This window comes from Elephantulus edwardii, unplaced genomic scaffold (assembly GCF_000299155.1).
Source record: "Elephantulus edwardii isolate Elephantulus edwardi_28Jun2011 unplaced genomic scaffold, EleEdw1.0 scaffold00030, whole genome shotgun sequence".
Taxonomy (NCBI): Eukaryota; Metazoa; Chordata; class Mammalia; order Macroscelidea; family Macroscelididae; genus Elephantulus; species Elephantulus edwardii.
The window spans coordinates 7,361,960-7,381,984 of NW_006399780.1; the positions used below are offsets into that span (position 1 = coordinate 7,361,960).

At 45.3% G+C, this 20,025-nt stretch overlaps 1 protein-coding gene across 1 annotated transcript in view; it reads right to left on the reverse strand.

Moving 5' to 3' along the window:
• Positions 1 to 7,289: 7,289 nt before the first annotated feature.
• Positions 7,290 to 20,025, reverse strand: part of SH3RF3 (SH3 domain containing ring finger 3) — a 588,334-nt gene continuing 575,598 nt past the window's right edge. Inside the window, exon 10 of the mRNA XM_006883820.1 lies at positions 7,290 to 7,458. Within this exon, the coding sequence (XP_006883882.1) occupies positions 7,290 to 7,458 (169 nt within the window). The remainder of the gene's footprint in view (positions 7,459 to 20,025) is intronic.

The window sequence follows — 20,025 nt, forward strand, 5'->3', positions numbered from 1 at the left end:
AAAAATTATGGAAAAGTAAAAGAAAAGATTCTTTCATTGTTTTACACACCCTCCCCCAGGTCCCCTCCACCGTGTAGCCCTCGCTCTAGACTCCTGTGATGGGGAGAACTCCTTTCTGTATCACCAGCTCTACAGAATCCTCATCTCTGCACTCTCAGAAGAACATCTTGTATCCTCCCTTGCTCCACCTCCCCTAAGTAAATAAATGTGCAAGTACAAGAAGAGGAACTTGACAGTGGTGTCTCTGTAGAGTATAGCACAGCCCTTCAGGAGAGTTAGCTCTGGAGCTTCCTCCTGGCCTCCACATTGACGTGGCTTCCATGGGAGACTCCTCAGATCTGTCGGCTTCACTCCTCATTATTGCCATCATTCTCGGCATGGACATAATTACTTCTTTTGCTGTCCTATTGCTGCCACTACCAGGTCTTCTCACACTCATGCTGTCCATTCTCCATACTGCCAACAGAGGGAGCTTTGAAAAGCTCAGGCATGATCATGTCACCCTCTTCAAACCCTTCAAAGTCCCCTCTGGGTTTTGGCCTGGAAGCCTCAGCCTGATCCGGCCTCCATTTGTCTATGTGATGCCATCTCAGGCCCCCTCCCCCTTCCTCTCCGTGCCCCACACTCTTCTCTCCTCCCTTCTTCCCTCTATCTTCCGTCCTCTCTCTTCCTGGCAGTCCTGGTCCTGGACTTCTCTCAGTTTCTTAATCATGGCATACTTCCTCTAGGTTTTCGTTCCCCTCCAGGGAGCTCTGTTCTGTTGCTAACCCGTAGGACGGGCATGTCTGGCTCTTATGTGAATTCGGTATTAATGGTTTTGCTTGATAATTTCTACATTCTGTTAGGTCACCAGTTTTTGGAATAGGAACAAATATTATTCTCTTCCAGTAAGTTGGCCAGGCGATAGTCTCCCAAATTTCTTGGCATAGACTAGCAATAAAGTCCAGAGGTGCATCTGTTCGATGAAATATGTCAATTGGTATTTCATCAATTTCTGGGGACTATTTCCCCCCCAATGCCTTCATTGAAGCTTGAATGTCTTCCTTCATCACCATTAGTTCCTGATCATAAGCTACTTCCTGAAATGATTCTGTTCTTTTTGATACAGTGACTCTGTGTGTTCTTTCCATCTCTTACACCAACCATCCTTTTGATAATAAATCCACCACCATTCCTCTTCAATTTGTCAATAGTAGATATGATTGTCTAATTAAAAACGGGCACCATCAGTCCATCTTCACTCATTAACACCTAGGATGTTGATTTTTATGGAAGTTATTTCATTTTTTACAACTTTCCATTTTCCTAGACTCATAGTTTGTGTATTCCACATTTCAATTATTAATGGATGTTCCCAGCTGTTTCTCCTCATTTTGAGTCTTGTCATGTCAGCAAACAAAGGCCCTTCACTAGGTGTAAAGTTTATTCCAACCACATCATGAAGGTGGACTCTACTTTAAGGAGGGAGATTTCCCCACTTGTATTTCGAGTGCCTTCATATGAGAGGCGCTCACTATCTTCAACAATGTTCTTCTGTTTCCATAAAGTTTTTGAAGGTCTTCTATTTCAGAAGGGAATGGCCAGTCTTGTTTCTCAGTCTGTCTTATCCTGGAGGCTCCCCTGAAACCTATCAGAATTTGAAATGCAGGGGCAGAGCTTCCAACATCATAGCAACATGAGAGCTGTCACACAGCAAATGGAAAGGTGACTGGTGGAGAGGGTCAGATAAGACAGGAATAGTCCCCTGCTAGGACCCTCCTCTCTGCCTCAGAACAGATCTGGTCTCCTTTTGCCTTCAGCACTTTGTGCTGTAGTAATTATTTGCCTGGATATTTAAGTAATATGGATTGAGGCTCAATGTCAAGAGGACAAAGATTCTCACCACTGGACCAATTGGCAGCATCAGGATTGAGATTGTTCATAGCTTTAGTTTGCTTGACTCCATAGTCAAAACTCTCGGCACCAGTAGCCAGGAAATTAAAAGGTGCATTGCCATGGGAAATTCTGCTGTTAGGAACCTCTCCAAAGTACTGAAGAGCAATGGTGTCTCTCTGGAGACTAAGGTGTGTCTGATACAGGCCATGGTCTTCGCAATCACTTGTTATGCATCAGAGAGTTGGACAATGACCAAGGAGGATAGAAGGAGAATTGATGCCTTTGAGCTGTGGTGCTGGAGAAGAGTATTGAGAATACCACGGACTGCTAGGAAAACAAACAGATTCATCCTGGAAAGGGTTAAAGCGGGTGACTCCCTGGAGGCAAGGAATCTGAGACTCCGTCTAACATACTTTGGACATGTTGTAAGGAGGGACTGGTCTTTGGAGAAGGACATCATGCTGGGTAGGGTGGAGGGACAGCGCAGGAGGGGAAGGCCCTCTATGAGGTGGATTGATTCAGTGACTGAGATAATTGGGATGGGAGTGTCAGAGACAGTGTGATTGGCACAGGACAGAGCAGAGTTTAAGGCTGTTGTACATAGAGTGGCAAGCGACTCGATGGCACATAACAACAATTTAAGCTATTGCTTAATTCTGCGAATTATTTGACTCTGTCCATCTTCTTTAACACATACTCACCATGACAACAGGTATCATATGAGTTTTGCTGTCTCCACAGCACCAGTGCTGAGCCACTGAGCAGGACCTACTGCGAAGGGAGAAGATCTGAAGTATTAGAAGAGCTTAAGGGGAAGCAGCACTGATGTTTCCTTCTGGAGGGCAGATGGAAGGGCCTGGGAGCAGCGACCCCAGGCCTCCTGTTTTGGCATCACAATTCTAGCATGAAAGGACCAACTGATCCCTGGGAGGCTCCAGCATAGCAGGCACCCCTCAGGCAGAATTCATTTCTGAGATGCTAGTGCCTGGTGCAGGGGAGACACAGGAAGTATTTGTTTAATGAATGACTCAGAGGAGGAGGAATGGAGAAGTGTGCGGCAAATGTCCTGAAATGACCTCTGCAGAATGGGCAGCGTCCTTGGATTTCTCCTGACAGAGAAACACTTAATCTATTGCCCAATAACCTTCCCCCCAAACTGAGTAAAGCCTTTGTCTCTTTCCAAGACTCTCTTGACAAGAAACAGCTCTGAAATCACTGTTGAGTGGGCTGGAACCTTTGGGCATGTGTTCCAAAGTCCTTTCTGCTCATGTGCAGGGTCCTTCATGGTGGTAAGCACTTGCTCAGCGTCAGGTTCCCTCTCTGGATTGTACGCTCTATTGGTGGGGTTGAAGGAGAAAGATTGTGTCTTTTTTCCTTCTTTAGGGTCTGGCTCAGTGCATGAAAAAGGACTCAACTCAAAACTCAAACTCAAGTGCTGTCAAGTCTGTTCCTACTCACAGGGACCTGCCTTCCATTAGGTGTGAGACTGTAAATCACAACAAGAGGAGACTGTTCGTCTTTCTCCTATGGAGCCACTGGTGAACTTGAACTACCCAAGATATGTAGCCTTTGGATTAATAGGGCAGTTCATTACAGACTGCACCACCAGAGGTCCTTAGTGTTCTGCAAATGTCTATTCCATGTGAATGATGGATACATCCTGACTCGTCTCTGTGGCTCCATTCTCCAAGTACAGCAAAGAGATATTCCGTAAGTATTCAATATTATCACAGAGGTCACCCGCTGGCCCAAATATCCCACAGCTTCTACACAGCGTACCTGCTATGATGGAAATGTGGGTATTTGGCAGAAGGTGTGTAAGTACAACTCCAGTCCAACTCATGGAGCTGAACCACATGAACAGGTGTGATACTTGCCCCAGTTCAGGGTCTTTTTATTTGATGTTTGTCCTTAGGTCCTCACAGCCTTTGCTCCCCCAACCCTGCTTCCACATGCAACAGAAGAAATAATCTGACATGCGATCTCTCCATGTTAATTTTTATTTAAAGACTCAGAAACACAGGCATCATAGTTTTGTCATCACTGTCAATTTTTCCAAAATCACACACTGACATTTGTGTTTGACAAAAACATTAGGGGGGGTGTGTGTGTGAACTGTGCAAAGTACAGAGAACTTCTCAGTCAGCTGAGCTTGGGGCACACAAGACTAGCATTCACAACACGAGGTGGCCAAGAAAATGCCTCTTGCCTTGGGAAGTGCTTGCATACCATCCTCCTGCTCCCCCCCTTCATTCCCCTGGCTCAACTCCTGCCATCCAAGGGCCCACTGGGGATGTCTGCTGCTCCTTTCCTTTCCACCAAGTCACTAGGGGTTGTAAACACTGCACTGTGTGCTCAAAGCAAAGCACTGTGGCCACGAAGATGTTACTCCAGAAGTAGCATAAATCATTGGGAGGTTGGAACATGAGGGTTTCAAGCAAGGTAATGGTTTCATCTGAATAACCAAGTAGTTTTTCAAGGCAAGATGGCCAAAGAAAAGGATTCATTCTGCTCCTGCTCTTCTCTGTGGGTTAAATCTTCATGAAGGTTGGTCATTTGTGTTTTTAAACATCATCGTGAAGCATCTGGGCTATGTGTGCGTTTCTCCTGTTCTCAGGCAGTCAAGCATGGGAACCCCACTAGAGAGCGTGGCCCTGGTAGAAATCAGCCCAGGACCCCACAGCATCATGGTGTTGTGGGGTTTCCTTCTGTGTCCTCAGGTGGTAACAATGTCCACAAGAGGGGACCAAGTAGTGTCTTCCACAGACACCTGGTTGCTTGGCCCAACCCTTCCTATAGTAGGTGTCGAGGTTATGAATTGTTCAGACCCCTCTGTTGCCTCTCCCCACAGCAATTAGGCTTTTGACTACATTTCTCGGTAAGCACCAGCTAAGTGACTGACTTCTAACTGAAAGGTTGGCAGTCTGAACCCACCCAGTGGCTCTCTGTGAGAACAATCTGATGATCTGCTCCTTTACAGAGTGCAGCCTGAGACACCCTATGGGGCAGGTTTACTATGTCTCATGGAGTCACTATGAATCAATTGAAAATAAACGTGACACCCTCAACAACACAACCGCCATGGGGGCAGAGGCTGGGAGAGCAATTAAAGCCTAAATGAGCCTGCTTGGCTACTTGTTGGTCGCCCTACTTAACATTGTTATTACTATGATTATTTTTAAGATTTTCCAGAGTATCTGGAAACTTGATTTAACTCTGATTTTATTGGAGAACAAGCACCACTGTACTAATTCCCTGCTCTTTCTTGGTGACAACATGATCTTAAACCCCCGGGTTTTGTGTGTGTTAGGCAACTCTTTGGGTGACCCATGGTGAATAGCTAGTTTGTGTTTTAGGTTAACTCAGCACACAGAGCTGAGTTGAACCCAGAGTTTCTTCTTCACTTCAGAACAAATTTCTTAAATCTGCTTTCATCTAGAATGAGAAAGAAAGCCTTTTCCTCAAAGCATGATCTTGTGAGTATGGTGGCCACCTGACAGTAACAAGTAGTCAAGTCACATCCCAAAATAGGAACTCTGACAAGAAATAAGCCTTCTGTACATCAAAGGCAACCTCATGCCAGGCAAAGAGACTGTTTCTAGAATCTGATGCATCCTTGAAAACCAGGGAGATTCTACGTAACCAAAGGCTAATTTATGCAGCATAATTTAAGACCAAGTGGTTTTTGTAAAAATGTATGTATAGAGAGGGTTTACGCATCGTGACTTTGAACTGATTAAAATGTCCTCCTAAGGTGTCATTCTCTTGAGAATAAAATTTGTCTTGTAATAGGGCTCCAATCCTCAGATTCAGTGGGAAGAGAGCTGATCTGCTAATGAGTAAGTTTCTCTCAAGCTCACTTAGTTGAAGAGCTCACCATCAAAGCTGCCCTTTCTGCCTCTCTCTCCTTCTCCAGCTCCCCCTGGAGTTCATCTCAATCCTTTAAGTCACCATCCATGCATTGACTCTCCTTGCTTCTCTTTATTGTACCTTTAAGTCTCTAACAGATGAAGGTTTTCATCACCTGACTTGGGAGCATTTATTCATTAAAAATAAAAAAAAAAAAGAGGAAGAAGAAGAGAGGAAAGCTTAAGGTGGTGAATCAGAACTGTGGTAAAAACTGTACATTTCTATAGTCAGAAATCGTATTTTTGATGATGCTAATTGCAGTCATTCTCTCTGAAGCCCTAACAAAGGAAAATTCCATATTCCTGGGCTGAGGTGGCCCTGTGGCGTTCTCCTCACTGCCACATAAAAGGCAATTACAATGACCCTTCCTAGAAATGTTTCCAGTTCTTGAATAATAATGATCACTGTCTAGACAGACCAGGGGGCTTTGGTAAGGGTTTAAAGAAATTGGCTTTTTCCAAACTCTCACCCCCTCCCTCCCTGCCACCTACATGGAATCTCTCTTTCTCCATGGGGCACTAGCCAAAGTTTTGATGTTGAGGACATGGGCTTTGCAGCCTTCTCCAAAATTCACATGGTAAATATAAAAATCCTGCCGTTTGATGTCGCCTCAGACATTTTTTTTCCTTTCAAGCTCAACCAAATACTAGTTTTACAAAAAAGGCAGCACCAGATGTATGAAAAAATAGGCAATGTATGACCTATTAGAAATATATAAAATCTAACAGCTTTTACATTCAAAAGATACATCGTAAGAAAGAAGCAATGGAAAGGGACAGTGGTGGCAAAACCAAAAATTGTTGCTTATAATATTGGCAGGAGACGAAGCCAAATAGGACTGTGTGTTCCCCTTTCCTCGGAAAGAGCTGTGGTCGGCTTCTCGAGGGACTTGCCTGGGGCCCACCAGTTGTACAGCACCTTCTACACAGCACCTCTCCTTCTCGAATATCCCTTACTGAGGGGCCAGGTGGTCGATTATTGAGGTATATAGAGATGGTGACATAGCAACTTGGACTTCGCATTTGCACCCCAGGGCAGGCCTATTGTCAAGACACTGTCCACACTCCCTTGTCCCAATCCCCACCCTCCCGGCCCCACCCCAGAGGTGTCAATGCACTCAGCCATCCTTCTACAACCTTCAACTTCACCTTGCATAGGCAGCAGACAAGAACACTGCAGCTCGGCAATAAGTTACAGCAATAAATCAACTCTCGCCATCAGCTTCTTCTTTTTAAAAGAGGTTTTCTTTACAATTTACACAGAGGGAGTTGGCCTTCTGCTGAGTGTGTGTGCTCGAGGTTGGGCACTGCGGGCAGAAGGCACTACCTCAGCAGCCCTCCCCGCCGCCCCCTCCCCATTACAGGGACGTGGTGCCTGTCTGCCCCCACGACCTCTCAAAGGATCTGCGACCCCTGAGTGGCCCTTTCTTCCCTCTCCCGTGTCCTGGGGCTTCTGGGGAAAGCCTTCATCCTTGGGGAGCAGGGGGGTGTCCGGTGAGAGCCGACTCAGAAGCTCTCCACGAAGCTGCCCGGGAAGAGGCCTGTGCGGCCGTTCCTCTGCAGGGTGCCCTTGTACCAGCCGTCCTCACGCTTCTTGTGCACGAAGACGATGTCACCTTCCTTCAGCTCAATCTCCGCCTCGCTCTGAGGTGGGTAGGAGACCACCACGCGGTACCTGAGGGAGAAACCGGAAACCACAGGGGGTGAGCCTGAGACTGCAGCCGGCTGTGTGACCCGTCCCCGCCCTGGGTTAGTGGGGCTGGGTGCTGGGAGGATGGTGGTGGCCTGCTCTCTCTCTTCTTTCCCCCTCTTCAGTATATACTGGCATACTCTGGAGTTACTTTCCTACTTTAAGGAGCTCTGGTGACCTGGTGGGTAAGCAGTTGCACTGCCAACCCAAAGACAGACAGTTCGAATCCACCAGTTGCTTGTCAGGATGAAGATGGACAAACTCCTCCCATGTGACTTACAGCCCCTGAAAGCCTGCTGGGGGTCAGTCAGCCAGGAGTTGGCTCTGACTTGATGCCATTGAGCTGGAGTTGAGCTTCCTACTTTGACAACTACAAATGTTTTCCTCCTAATTTTTTTCTTCTCGTTTCATTCTCTCACTTTTCAGAATAATTTTAGATAGTTGTAGCACTTATCGTCTTCATTAAAACCTCCTTGCCCACCCCTTAGCGCACCCAGACTAACCATTTGTTCTTCTGGCCTGTGTCAACCTCCCACTGCTGACTATGGGATCCCCAGGAGAGGGGAACCCCTCTAATCCTCAGGCATTGGTGGGGGGAAGGATAGTGGAAGTCAGGTCAGGACACTGGGACGTGCTCTCATTTTTGTCATGTTCAGAGCTGGTTGGTGTTTTGACCTCTCTGAGCATCCGTTTCTTGGTTTTTGGTGCTGCCTATACCTCTAGGTGGCTGAAACTCACTTGAGGTATGAAGGAACTTTTTATAAATGGCCATTATTTTGCAAATGTGGTCCAAATATTATAGAACTAGTGTGGCACTAGCACCTGAGCTGGCTGGAGGCCACATCACAAACGAGGTTCAGGTTTTCAAATGCATCTCATTTTTGCTTGCCTACTCTCATCTCCACGGGACCTTGGCTCCTCCCTGCAGCATCAAGCCCTCTGTAGGGTCTTGGGCTTCAGACCAACCTCGGCATGCCAGTTTGACCTAGAGATACAAACGTAAAAGCCTCTCTGCAGTACCTCTGCCCACGGGTGACAACAGGCGGTGTGTTGCTGGCATCGTGCAAAGTGTAAAACCTTCCGCAGGGTGCCGGGAGCTCTTCCCACAGATTCAGGATCTGAGACTTGGGCTGCCCCCTCTGGCTGGCACCTTGCCAAGCACCCAGAGGATCATAGCTCAGAGATGGCTGGACCACCATGTACCGATGGTGACAGCCAAGAATGAAATGTGACAGATTTACAACTGTCTGTGTACATTTGCAAAATGTGACTGATCTGCAACTTGCCAGCAGTTGCTTGCATCACACCCTCTACTCTGGCACCCCCACATTGTTCTGCAAGTTTGAGGTGACGTTTAGAAAGGAAGCTCAGCTTCTTCTAAAACACCACCGTAAGGGCCAAACCAAGGTCCTTAGGTGGTGTGAGTGGTGTGCAATATGGTGGCTTAGTGGAAATGAATTGTGCTGCTGACTCAAAGCAAGGAGTTTGAATCCACCAGCTGTTCTGGAAGAGAAAGATGAGAAATCTCCTCCTGTGTGTGTGTGTGTGTGTGTGTGTGTGTGTGTGTGTGTGTGCGCGCGCGCGTGCTTCTGAAAACCCAGTGAAGGGTTCAGCTATGAGTCAGTTCTGACTTGACACTACACGTTACCAACCAGCAATCTAAAGGCTGGCAGTTCAAACGTACCTAGCAGTGCTGTGGAAGAAAGGCCTGGTAAGCTGCTCATAATCAAGAACAACCTATAAAGTTCTGCTCTAGGCATAGGGCTGACATGAGTCAGAATTTATCCAGGGAATTGGCTTTTAGAAAAGGAACACACCAAAAAAAAAGAAAGAAAGAAAAGGAACACACCAAAGAGAACCCTGTGATCTTCAGAACTCATGGCCAGCCCTTGATAGGAAACATCCCCTTGTCCTTTCATCGACCCCTTTCAGCCTGCCTCCTTGCCTCTGCTCCTCTAAGGGAACCTGAAAGGGCATTTGGTCTCAACATGAGTGTAGGTCCTGGGCCCTCAGTTCTAATGTCAGTGACTCTTCATATTTCTATACAATTTTGCAGGAAGGGCCTGGTGAAGGAGACTGTGCCCCTTGTCTCAGCATAATGTGCTGTAAATTTCCAAAACAATAGCCAACTCCTAACTGTGTGTGAGTTCTGTAGCAAGCAGGCTGGGTGGTGAGGTGTCATTAATGAGCCCATGGCTGTTCTAAGGCCCTGAAAGTCTCCAGCTGACAGTCATTGAGGAAACTCCTCTTGCGACACATACACATTTTGCTGAGGAAGTGCTGGAGGGGGTGGGGTTGGGGAGCCCAGCTCTGAGTCTGGCACAGAGGAGATGCCTAGTGACTGCTGGATGCACCCAGCTGTGGGTGCTGTCTGAGGAGGAGCTCTATCCAGGAGTCACCCCAAGATAAGCATCTGCCCACCTCTCTGCTGACCTGCCCTCCTGGCTAGCTCATCCAACCTCATGCGTAGCTTTGAACACCAGCCATACTGAATGATGACTTCCAAGTTTATACGCACAACCCAGGGCCCTCTGGGGTCATGGCAGTTGTCTCTTAACAGGATGGCTGGCTTTATTCTTGCTCTGTTCCAGCGTGTTCTCAACTTAGCAGCCACAGGGATTCTCTGAAAACAAGTCAGGCCACATCCCTCTCCTCTGTTCAACACTCTCCAGTGTTTTCCCATCTAGCTCAGAGCAAAAGCCTCGGAGCAGAAACCGACTTGTGAGGCCCCAAGGCCTCTCTGCCCACCTCTGCTGCTTTGCTCCCCCTGCTCACTCCAGCCTACGGGCTCACTCCAGCCCACGGGCTTCGTGTTCCTCAGGCATCCCAGGTGGTCCCACCCCAGGGCCAGTGCACCCGCTGTTCCCTCTGCCTGGAATACACCAAGGCCACCAGGAATACTCCCTCTCCTCGTCACTCAGCTCCACTATTCAAGTCCTCCATTGCCTCTCCTCTAGGGAGAGGATTCTAGTTCAGGATCCTGTATCATTTTCCTATCAGTCTTATTTGTCATCTGGCTCCCTGTGCAGGAATTAAAGCAACGTGAAGGCAGGAATTATGGTTTTGCTTATTGCTGTTTCCAGTGCCTAGAATGATGCCTTGCAGATAGTGGTTACTTAGCAAATAGCTGTTAGGTTACTTAATTATTGAACAAATGAAGGCAAGAAGGCTGGAGGCTGTTAAGCGGAACTGTGCAGGGGGAGCTGCAGGGTATGGCCTGGCAGTAGAGGCCACAGTAGTAGCTGAGTGAGTGGCAGCCAGGGGCCAGAAGCTTCCCCTGTGGACTGGGAGGCAGGAGGTGATGAGGAAGGGTCCTGAGATGTGGCAGTAATTGAGCTAAACCTGCAGCTCCATCACTGCCTCCTTCTCCTGGGCCAGCTATCCCAGCAGGGCTTGTGCCACCGATGTGCCCAGTCCATCAGTCATCCTGCTCCTCAGCTAATAAATCTGGCTGTCACCCCCCTCCTGTGGGCAGAGGCAAATAATAGGAGGTGAAATGTGTGCGGCAGACTGAGCAGGAGAGCACAGTCCATCATGCTGTCATCTGTCCCTGTGCTTAGGGCCAGAGGTCGCGGGAGAGCTCTGGTGGGAGGGGGAGAAAGGCCAGTGCCTGAGTGGCCTGCATTGAGGCTCACCAGGGCACCCAGAAAATTCCCCTTGAGGCTGCACCCTTGTTCTGAGGCCGTCAGGGGATGGGCTTCTGCATATGGGGGCTGCAGACACACAGGGCGCTCTGGATGCTCTTTTCATTCATTGATCTGACACTAATGCAAACTTTGAAGAAGAATTGGAATCCTCATATTACAGAACCAAGATAGTCAAAGCCATTGCCATCAAGCGCATTCTGACTCTCAGCGACCCTCCATAGGACCTAGAGCGCTAGAAATCTTTATAGGACCCCGTCCATCCTTCTCCTGCAGAGCAGCTGGTAGACTCAAACCACTGACCTCTTTGTTAGCAGTCACATGTAATGCATTACACCGGCGCTCTGTTAATAATTGCTTTGGTGGCTCAAACAGTGAAGCACTTGACTGAGAGCTGAAAGACTGGTAACTGCCTCACAGTTCTGTGGGGATAAGACCTGGACACCTGCTTTCTTAAAGATTGCTGCTGTTCTTGTTAGTATCATTGAGTCAACCCTGACTCACAGCGACCCTATGACCGACACATCTGAATGCCAGCCTCACAGTCTCGGATATGCTCAAAACCATTGCTATAGTCACTGTGCCATCTTGCTAAGGGTCTTGCTCTCTTTCTCAGATTTATCAGAATGTCTTTTCCCAAGGACTAGCCCCTCCTGACAACATGCCCAAAGTACATGAGATGACGTTTCCTAGCCCTTGCCTCTAGGGAGCCCCCTTGCCGCATTTCCTCCAAGGGAGACCTAGGAAACCCTGCTGTGAAGTTCTCCTCTTAGGGCTGCTAAGAGTCTGGAGCACGTCCACAGCACCCGCAACAGTTTCCACTTGGCCCTTCCTAACTGGTGGCTCCTTCCTATTTTCCTCTTCTTCTGAAAAGAGCTGGAGATGAAGTCAGGCTTCCTGAGAATTTTCACCTCTGGTGAAAGTCAGCCTCAGAGGTCCAGGACCCGGCAGCCCATTCCCTGAGACTCATAGCCCTGCCCATGCCTAGAAACACAAGGAAATGCCCTGCTCGAATTCTCCCCCCTTTGCCATCCCCTGCTGAGGTGCTGGCCTTCTGACTGGGGGAAGGTGGGAAATTCCTTTCTCCTGAGTCTCCCGCTGCCAGCAGACTGTAAAAGGACCCCTTAGCCCTGACTTTCCCGCCCAATCTACCACATAAAGAGTCCCCAATGTCAATCCTCTGGGTGTCCCAGGCAGCACCTGTCCTCTGGAGTCTTCAGCACATTCTGTATATGGAACCTCTGACATAATGTATTTTGTTCTTTGAGAAACTAGGAAATTATAAAAACAAATGAAAGTGAATGAGATCCTATGTGAGCATTTCTCAAGGTGTGGTCTGTATAGCTCAGGGTACCTGGGTCAGACTCCAGGGTTCCATTCTAAATCTACTCTATCAGACTCTCGGGAATGGGGACGGGGTGGGGATTTTCAATACATTTCATGAGTGAGTGCTGTGCATGCCAATGTTTGAGAGTCAAGGCATGAAATGAAAACATACTAGAGAGGAAGACTTGATATTCTTCTCTGTGTGCCCTGCTCATGTCTTGCTCTGGTCTATACTTGGACAGAGACACCAGGATTTCAGGGTAACTGACGTTTGTGTTAAAGTTTGAGAAGATGCACCAGGTGGAGATGACAGTCAACAGGACACGCAGACCCCCTACCTGCTCTATGCAGGTGAGGCAAGAGAAGAGGATGGTGGCCCCAAACACTAACTCTGTGGGTGTGGTTCCTCTTCCTGAGGGAGCAGAGCTCACCCAGGCCCTGGGCCTTGACACAGAGGGTCCATCATCCCTACCTTGGAATGCCTGCAGGATGTAGAAGAATCATCAGTTCTCACTGAGCATGCCAGAGTCTGGCGAGACTGTCCTACCACCCTAGTTTCCAGAAAAGGCTTTCCAGAGGAAACAGAGTGCGAGTCTCACCTCCTCTTAGTCCACTGTGCCTGCTAACTGCTGCTTGCTGGCCCTTCGTTGAAGGAGGGCACTTGGCTGCTGGGACGTAGCAAATGGTCTGATGAAGCCAGACAACACAGAAGCCAAGAAATAACAGTTACCTACCTACCTGAACCTTTCTCACAGCTCTAGCTATTTCCTCTGGATTCTGCAGCTCTCTCTCTCTTGCTGTGTACATGTGTGAGTTTTCACACACAAAAAAGAAATTCTGTGCTACCTGTGGCTCTCGTTCGCATGCTCTCTCTCTCTCTCTCTCTCTCAAGCGCACACTCTCTCTCTGTGTGTATCTGAGAAAGAGAAAGAGAGAGATCCCTTGCCAATCTCTGACTCTTCTCCAAATACCTGCCTACTTCTCTTTTTTACAAGAAAAGAAAAAAGGCAAAGGGTGAGATTTCCCAGGCTCTGAACACAAGTTTTGGCTTTTGTCTCAACTGCCAGATGCAAAACAAACAAGCAGCTTTAGAAATGTAATTTGTTAGGGGGGGGGAAAGTAATTTGGTGCTTCTGAGCAATTCAATGATTTAATGAGCCCAGATGGATGTGGGCTGAATTTATATGAGACAAGTGTTTAACGTTTGAGTCCAGATTATTCCAAGACTCCACGTTATTCTTCCCTCTGCATGAGCATAATTAATATTCCCCATTATAGACATAAGGGGCCATATGAGCATTTGAGGACTGCAGATACTCTGGTGTCATGATGGTGGCATCATAAATCAGTTGGAGACTCTGCCCTGCTGAGTGTAATTAAGTTTGTATCAATTATAGCTAATTTTCAGATGTAAGGCTCAATGAATCAAAATGCTTAAAATGGGAATGACTTCCTACCACTGGATATTGCAATTAGCATTATGTGTGAGGTTTGAAGTGCCCTGTCCTTTTCCTGCATCACCTGTTCCTCTCTCAGACAACAACGATAGAGCTTTACCTGGTAGACTTTACCTGGGAGACTTTTAAAAATACTTGTTTGAACAAAGATGAGGACAAATGATCCTCTCACTTTGGCAGAATGTGGTTATTTTAGAGAAGTTTTCCTAATATCTCAGAATTGACAAAAGATAAATCTATACCTTAAACTACAATATCTATATTTATGTCTACAGCATCTGTTTCTATATCTAATCTATATATTTCCTATGACTGCTTTAAGAAATCACAGCAAACTTCATGGCTTAATGAGATCCATCGATGGCTTGAATGGTTTGCATTGGAGTACTAAACTAAAGGTTTGTGGCTTGAATCCCTCCAGGGGCACCAGGAAAGGCTTGGAAATTTGCTCTGACAAAGATTACCGCCAAGAATCCCCCATGGAGCATTTCCACACTGGTTTGCCTTGAGTAGGAATCAGCTCAATAATGCCAGCCTCAGTATTTCTGAGTGGCATAATTCAGCACATATGTATTATGCACAGTTCTCTATAGTAGAAGTCTGACATGAGTCTCGCTGGGTTTAAATCAAGGTGTCAACTTCCTTGTCTTTTCCAGTCTCTAGAAGTTATTTGCATGTCTTCACTTACAGATCCTTCCAACATCTTCAAGGCTAGTGACAGCCAGTCAAGTCCCTGTTACATCACTTTCAGAACTCTGCTGTTTTCCTCTGCCTCCTTAACTCATTTTACTTACTCACTCTTTGCTAATAAATTAGAACTGACTCATAGCTGACCCTCCAGCAGGTTTTCAGAGACTACATCACATGAGAGCTGTTGTGCTGGCAGTCCAAAAGCATGAAATATGTGAACCCACAAGCTGTCCCATGAAGGGAAGATGGGAAAGATGGGCAATCCCCTCCGATTTACAGCCCATGAAAACCTGCTGGAGGGTCAGCAATAGGGTGGTTCTAACTCAACGGCAAACAACAACAACAAAATGACAAAGGGGGAGACTACCCATCTTTCTCTCTTGGAGCAGTTGGTGGACTCAAACCACCTGCCTTTGAGTTGGCAGTTCAGCCCCCTTACCCACTAGGCCACCAGAGCTCCCTCTGCATACTTTAAAGTAAAGTACCCTTATCAATACACTGAGCAAACTCAGATAATCCAGATTAATCTATTTTAATTCTGCTTACATAATTCTCTTTGCCATAGAACATAACCTAATCAGAGATTTGGGCTATTAGGATGCAGACATTTTTTGGGTGTCACAGTCCTGCCCACCATAACATCTAGAGAATTAAAGCAAAAATCTTGTAATTCCTCACAAAGCTGAAAAAGTCACAGGTACTGACTGTACTGAGAGCTGAGGATGACCTGACTAAATGGGCAAACACATGAAAGACTGGGTGCCAAGCAGAAGTCGGGAGGAGGAAGGTTTGTGAGGCAGCAGTAGATAAAGAATAATAGTTATTGTGCACTTGCAATCTTCTGAAATGTGGGTGCTTCATAGACATTTTATATATTTGGTACGCAAAAGAAAAGAAGACATTTGTTTGAGGTAAAATGGTTAGTGAGTGGAAAGTGTTTGCTCAAAGCTACTTTGCAATATTGTCAAGATGAAGATTGTTTAGGATATAGATTATTCATAGGATGGGGAGGCAAATGTGTACCTTGGAAGATGAGGCTATTAGACATTTTTAATCTGAAGCCATGTAATGTTCACACCTCATAACTAAGACTCTTGGATGGTGCAAATATTTTGTGCTTGATTACTAACCTAAAGGTTGCTGTTCATGCTTTAAAAGAAAAGCCTGAGGATCTGCTTCTGTAAAGATTGTTGTTGTTGTTGTTAGGTGTTGTCAAGGTTGCTCATAGCAACCTCATGAACAAAGACGGGAATCCTGTCCTATCCTGTGCCATATGCATCATCTCTGATACTTCTGAGCCCATTGCTGCAGTCACTGTGTCAATCCATCTTGTTGGGGGTCTTCTATTCATTCATCAACCCTCCAGCATGATGCCCCTTTCCAAGGAATGGGCTCTCCTGGCAACATGCCAAAAATATGTGAGCCAAAATCTCAGCATCCTTGCCTTTAAGAATTACTCTGGTTGAATTTTTTCCAAGATATATCTGTTTGTTTGCTTTGTTTTTTGAAAACTCATTGGATATTCAGTGCTCTTCTCCAATATCCAATTCTTCTATCATCCTTATTCATCACCCAGCTCTCAGATGCATAACAAGTGATTGAAAAGACCATAGCCTGAGTCAGGTACATCTTACTCTTCAAATTGACATAATTTTATTTTGAAGGGGTCCTTGACAGTGAACTTGCCCCAAACAAAGTGTCTCCTGATCTTCTGACTGCTGACATCAAGAGTGTTGACTGTAGACCCAAGTAAGAGGGAATCATTGACAGTTTCAATTCATTCTCCATCTATCATGTTGGAAAGTATGGACTTGATGACAGAAATGAGGTTGGAGAACAAATGATTGAATTCTGTACATTCAAGGATTAAATCATAGCAAATACCTTAAAAAAAAGAAAAGAAACACAAAAGATGACTTTGCACATGGACCTCACCTGATGGACTGCACAGAAATCAGATTGACTACATCTGTGGAAAGAATCATTGGAGGAGCTCAATATCAACAGTCAGAATGAGGCCAGGCAAAGACTGTGTAAAGACCATCAATTACTCTTGTACAGGTTCAAATTGAGAATGAGGAATATAAAACAAACCCACAAGAACCAAAATACCAATCTTGAGTTTATCCCACCTGAATTGAAAAAAATCATCTTAAGAGCAGGTTAGGAGCCGTGGGATGAAATCAAAGATGTGATATAGGCCATTACAAAGATAGCAGAGAAAGGGGGGGAATCCCAAAACGTATGTCAGAAGAAACTATGAAAAAAGAATTAAAGCAGTGCGAAGTCAAGACAAAGGAAAGAGATAATGAAGTAAAAGAGATGAATGCAAGACTTCAAAGGGCAGCTCAAGAAGATAAAGCAAAGTATTATAATGAAACGGCCAAAGAACTGGAGTCAGAGAAATAAAAGGGAAAAACTTGCATGACATTTCTCAAGCTGAAAGAACTGAAAAACAAATTCAAGCCTTAAGTTGCATTACTGAGAGATGCCATGGGCAAAATCTTGAATGACCTAGGAAGCATCAAAAGAAGGTGTAAGGAATACACAGAATCACTGTACCAAAAAAGACTTTGTTGACATTGAAAAATTAAAGATGCTATGGGAAATATATTGAATGAGCTAGAAAGCATTAAAAGAAGACAGAAGGAATACACAGAGTCACTGTGCCAAAAATAATTAGCTGACAAAGAACCATTTAAGTAAGTAGCATATTATCTAGAACCAAAGATAATAAATGAGAAAGTTCAAGCTGCTCTGAAGGAATTGGGAAGAGAAAAAAAAAGTCCTGGGAACTGATAAAATACCAATTGCCATATTTAAACAAACAGATGCATCCATGAATGTGCTCACCAGATTGTGCCAAGAAATCTAGAAAACTACATGCTCAACTGAATGGAAGAGATCCTAATTTATTCCCATTCCCATAAAAGGTGATCCAACATAATGTGGAAGTTCTAGAACAATATCACTTATATCACATGCAAAAAAAGTCTTGTTGAAGATTATCCAAAAACAACTAGGACAGTACATCAACAGAGGTTGCCAGAAATACAAGTGGAGTTTAGAAGAAGCCACGGCACTAGGGATATAACTGCTGATATCCAATGGATCTTGGCTAAAAGCAAAGAGTATCAAAAAGATGTCTAATAGTGTTTTATTGATCTTGTAATGACATTTGACTATGTGGATCACAATCAGTTGTAGTTAACATTGTTAAGAATGGGAATTACAGAACACTCGACTCGACTGTACTCATGTGAATCCTATACCTACACCAGGAAGTTGTTTGAACAGAGCAAGCGCAAATGACATGATTAAAAATCAAGAAGGGAGTGTGTCACAGATGTACCTTTTCTCTTTCTCTTTTCAATCTATATGTTAAACAAATCATTTGGGAAGCTGGACTTTATGAAGAAGAATGTGGCATCAGGATTGGAGGAAGATTCATCAACAACTTGCATTGTAAGGTGCACCTAATCCAAGCCATGGTCTTCTCAATTGCTTGCTATGCATCTGAGAGCTGGACAATTAATAAAAATAACAGAAGAAGAATTGATGATGTCTTTGAGTTGGGTGCTGGAGAAGTGTATTGAATATGTGGACTGCCAAGAGAACAAATATGTCTGTCCTGGACAGGCTGAAACCAAGTTTCTCCTTGGAGGTAAGGGAGTTGAAGCTCCATCCTACATACTTTGGGCATACTGCCAGGAGGGACCAGTCAGTCCTTGGAGAAAGACACAATGCTAGAAAGGGTGAAGGATTGGTGCAAGAGAGGAAGACTCTGGATGAGATGGATTGACACAGTGACCGTGGAAACGGAGTCTGGTGTTTCAGACAGGGAGGTTGGTTCAGGATATAGGATAGGGTCACTGCGAGTCATAGTCAACTTGATGGCAGATAACAACAACAACAACAACAACAACAACAATTATTAGCATAACAACAGGAGTCAAAGGTAACAAAAGAAGTTCAAGCTGCTTTGAAGACATTGGCCAAAAACAAGGGCTCAGGAATAGATAGGATACTCACTGACATGTTTCAAATGGCAGATGAAACTCTAGACCTGCTCACCAGTCTATAAGCAAATTTGGAGGACAGTTTTCTTGAAGACTGAAAGATATCCGTATTTGTTCTTATTCCCAAGAAAGGTGATCCAACAGAATGTGTTAATTACTGAACAGTATCATTAATATTATATGCTAACAAAACACTGCAGAAGATCATCCAAAATCAGCTGGAAGAATATACTGACAGGAAGTTCAAGGTGGGCTTAAAAGAGGCCATGACACCAGAGATGTCATGGCTGATGTCAGATGGACCATGTAGCAATGATCTCAGATAACTGAGAGCAGAGAATAACAAAAGAATGCCTATTTATGTTTCACTGACTATGCAAAGGCATTTGATAAACTATGGCTAATATTGAGAAGAGTGGGAATCACAGAACAGTTGATTGTGCTCATATGAAATCTATACCGAGACCAAGCTGTTGACTGAATGGAAAAAATGCATAGTTTAAAATCAGTAAAGGTGTGCATCAGAATTGTATCCTTTCTTCATACATATTCAATCTGTATGGTTCACAAAATAATTCATGAAGCTGGACTCTGTAAAGAAGGGTGAGGCATCAGGATTAGAGAAAAGACTCACTAACAACCTATGTTATGATACAAACTTGTTTGCTGAAAATGAGGACATAAAATGCTTACTGCAGAAGATCAAAGACTACATTCTTCAACATTACATCTCAACATAACCGCCCATCCCCCCACCCCCAAAAGAAAGATCCTTACCACTGGGCCATCAGGCAACATCATGATAGATGGAGAAGGAACTCTGGTGGCCTACTGGTGAGGAATTGTACTGCCTACCCAAATCTGCCAGTTGCTCTCTGGGAAAAAGAGGGAAATCTCTTGTGTGATTAACTGCCTCTGAAAACCTATGGTAGGTCAGCAATGGGTCTGTCTCTACTCAATGGTACATAACAATAACAGTAATAACTATAATGATAACAGCTAAGAACATTCTGTGGAGTAGTTCTACTTTGTAATACACGAGGTTGCCATAATTAGGAATAAAATTGATGGAACACTTGATCATGCTAATGAGAAACCTATACTTGGACCAAGAGGCAGTCATCAGAACAGAGCAAGGAAACACTGCATGGTTCAAAATTGGGAAGGGCGTATGCCAGGGATGTGTCCTGTCTCCATACCTCTTCAACCTGTATGCAGAACAGATTATCCGGGAGGCTGGGCCCTATGAGGAGAAGTGTGGCATCAGGATTGGTGAAAGATCTATCAACAATCTGCGTTATGCAGATGACACACCCTGCTTGCTGAAACTGAGGAGGACCTGAAGCTCTTGCTGCAGGGGGTCAAGGACTGCAACCTCCAGTATGGATTGAGGCTCAATGTCAAGAAGACAAAAAT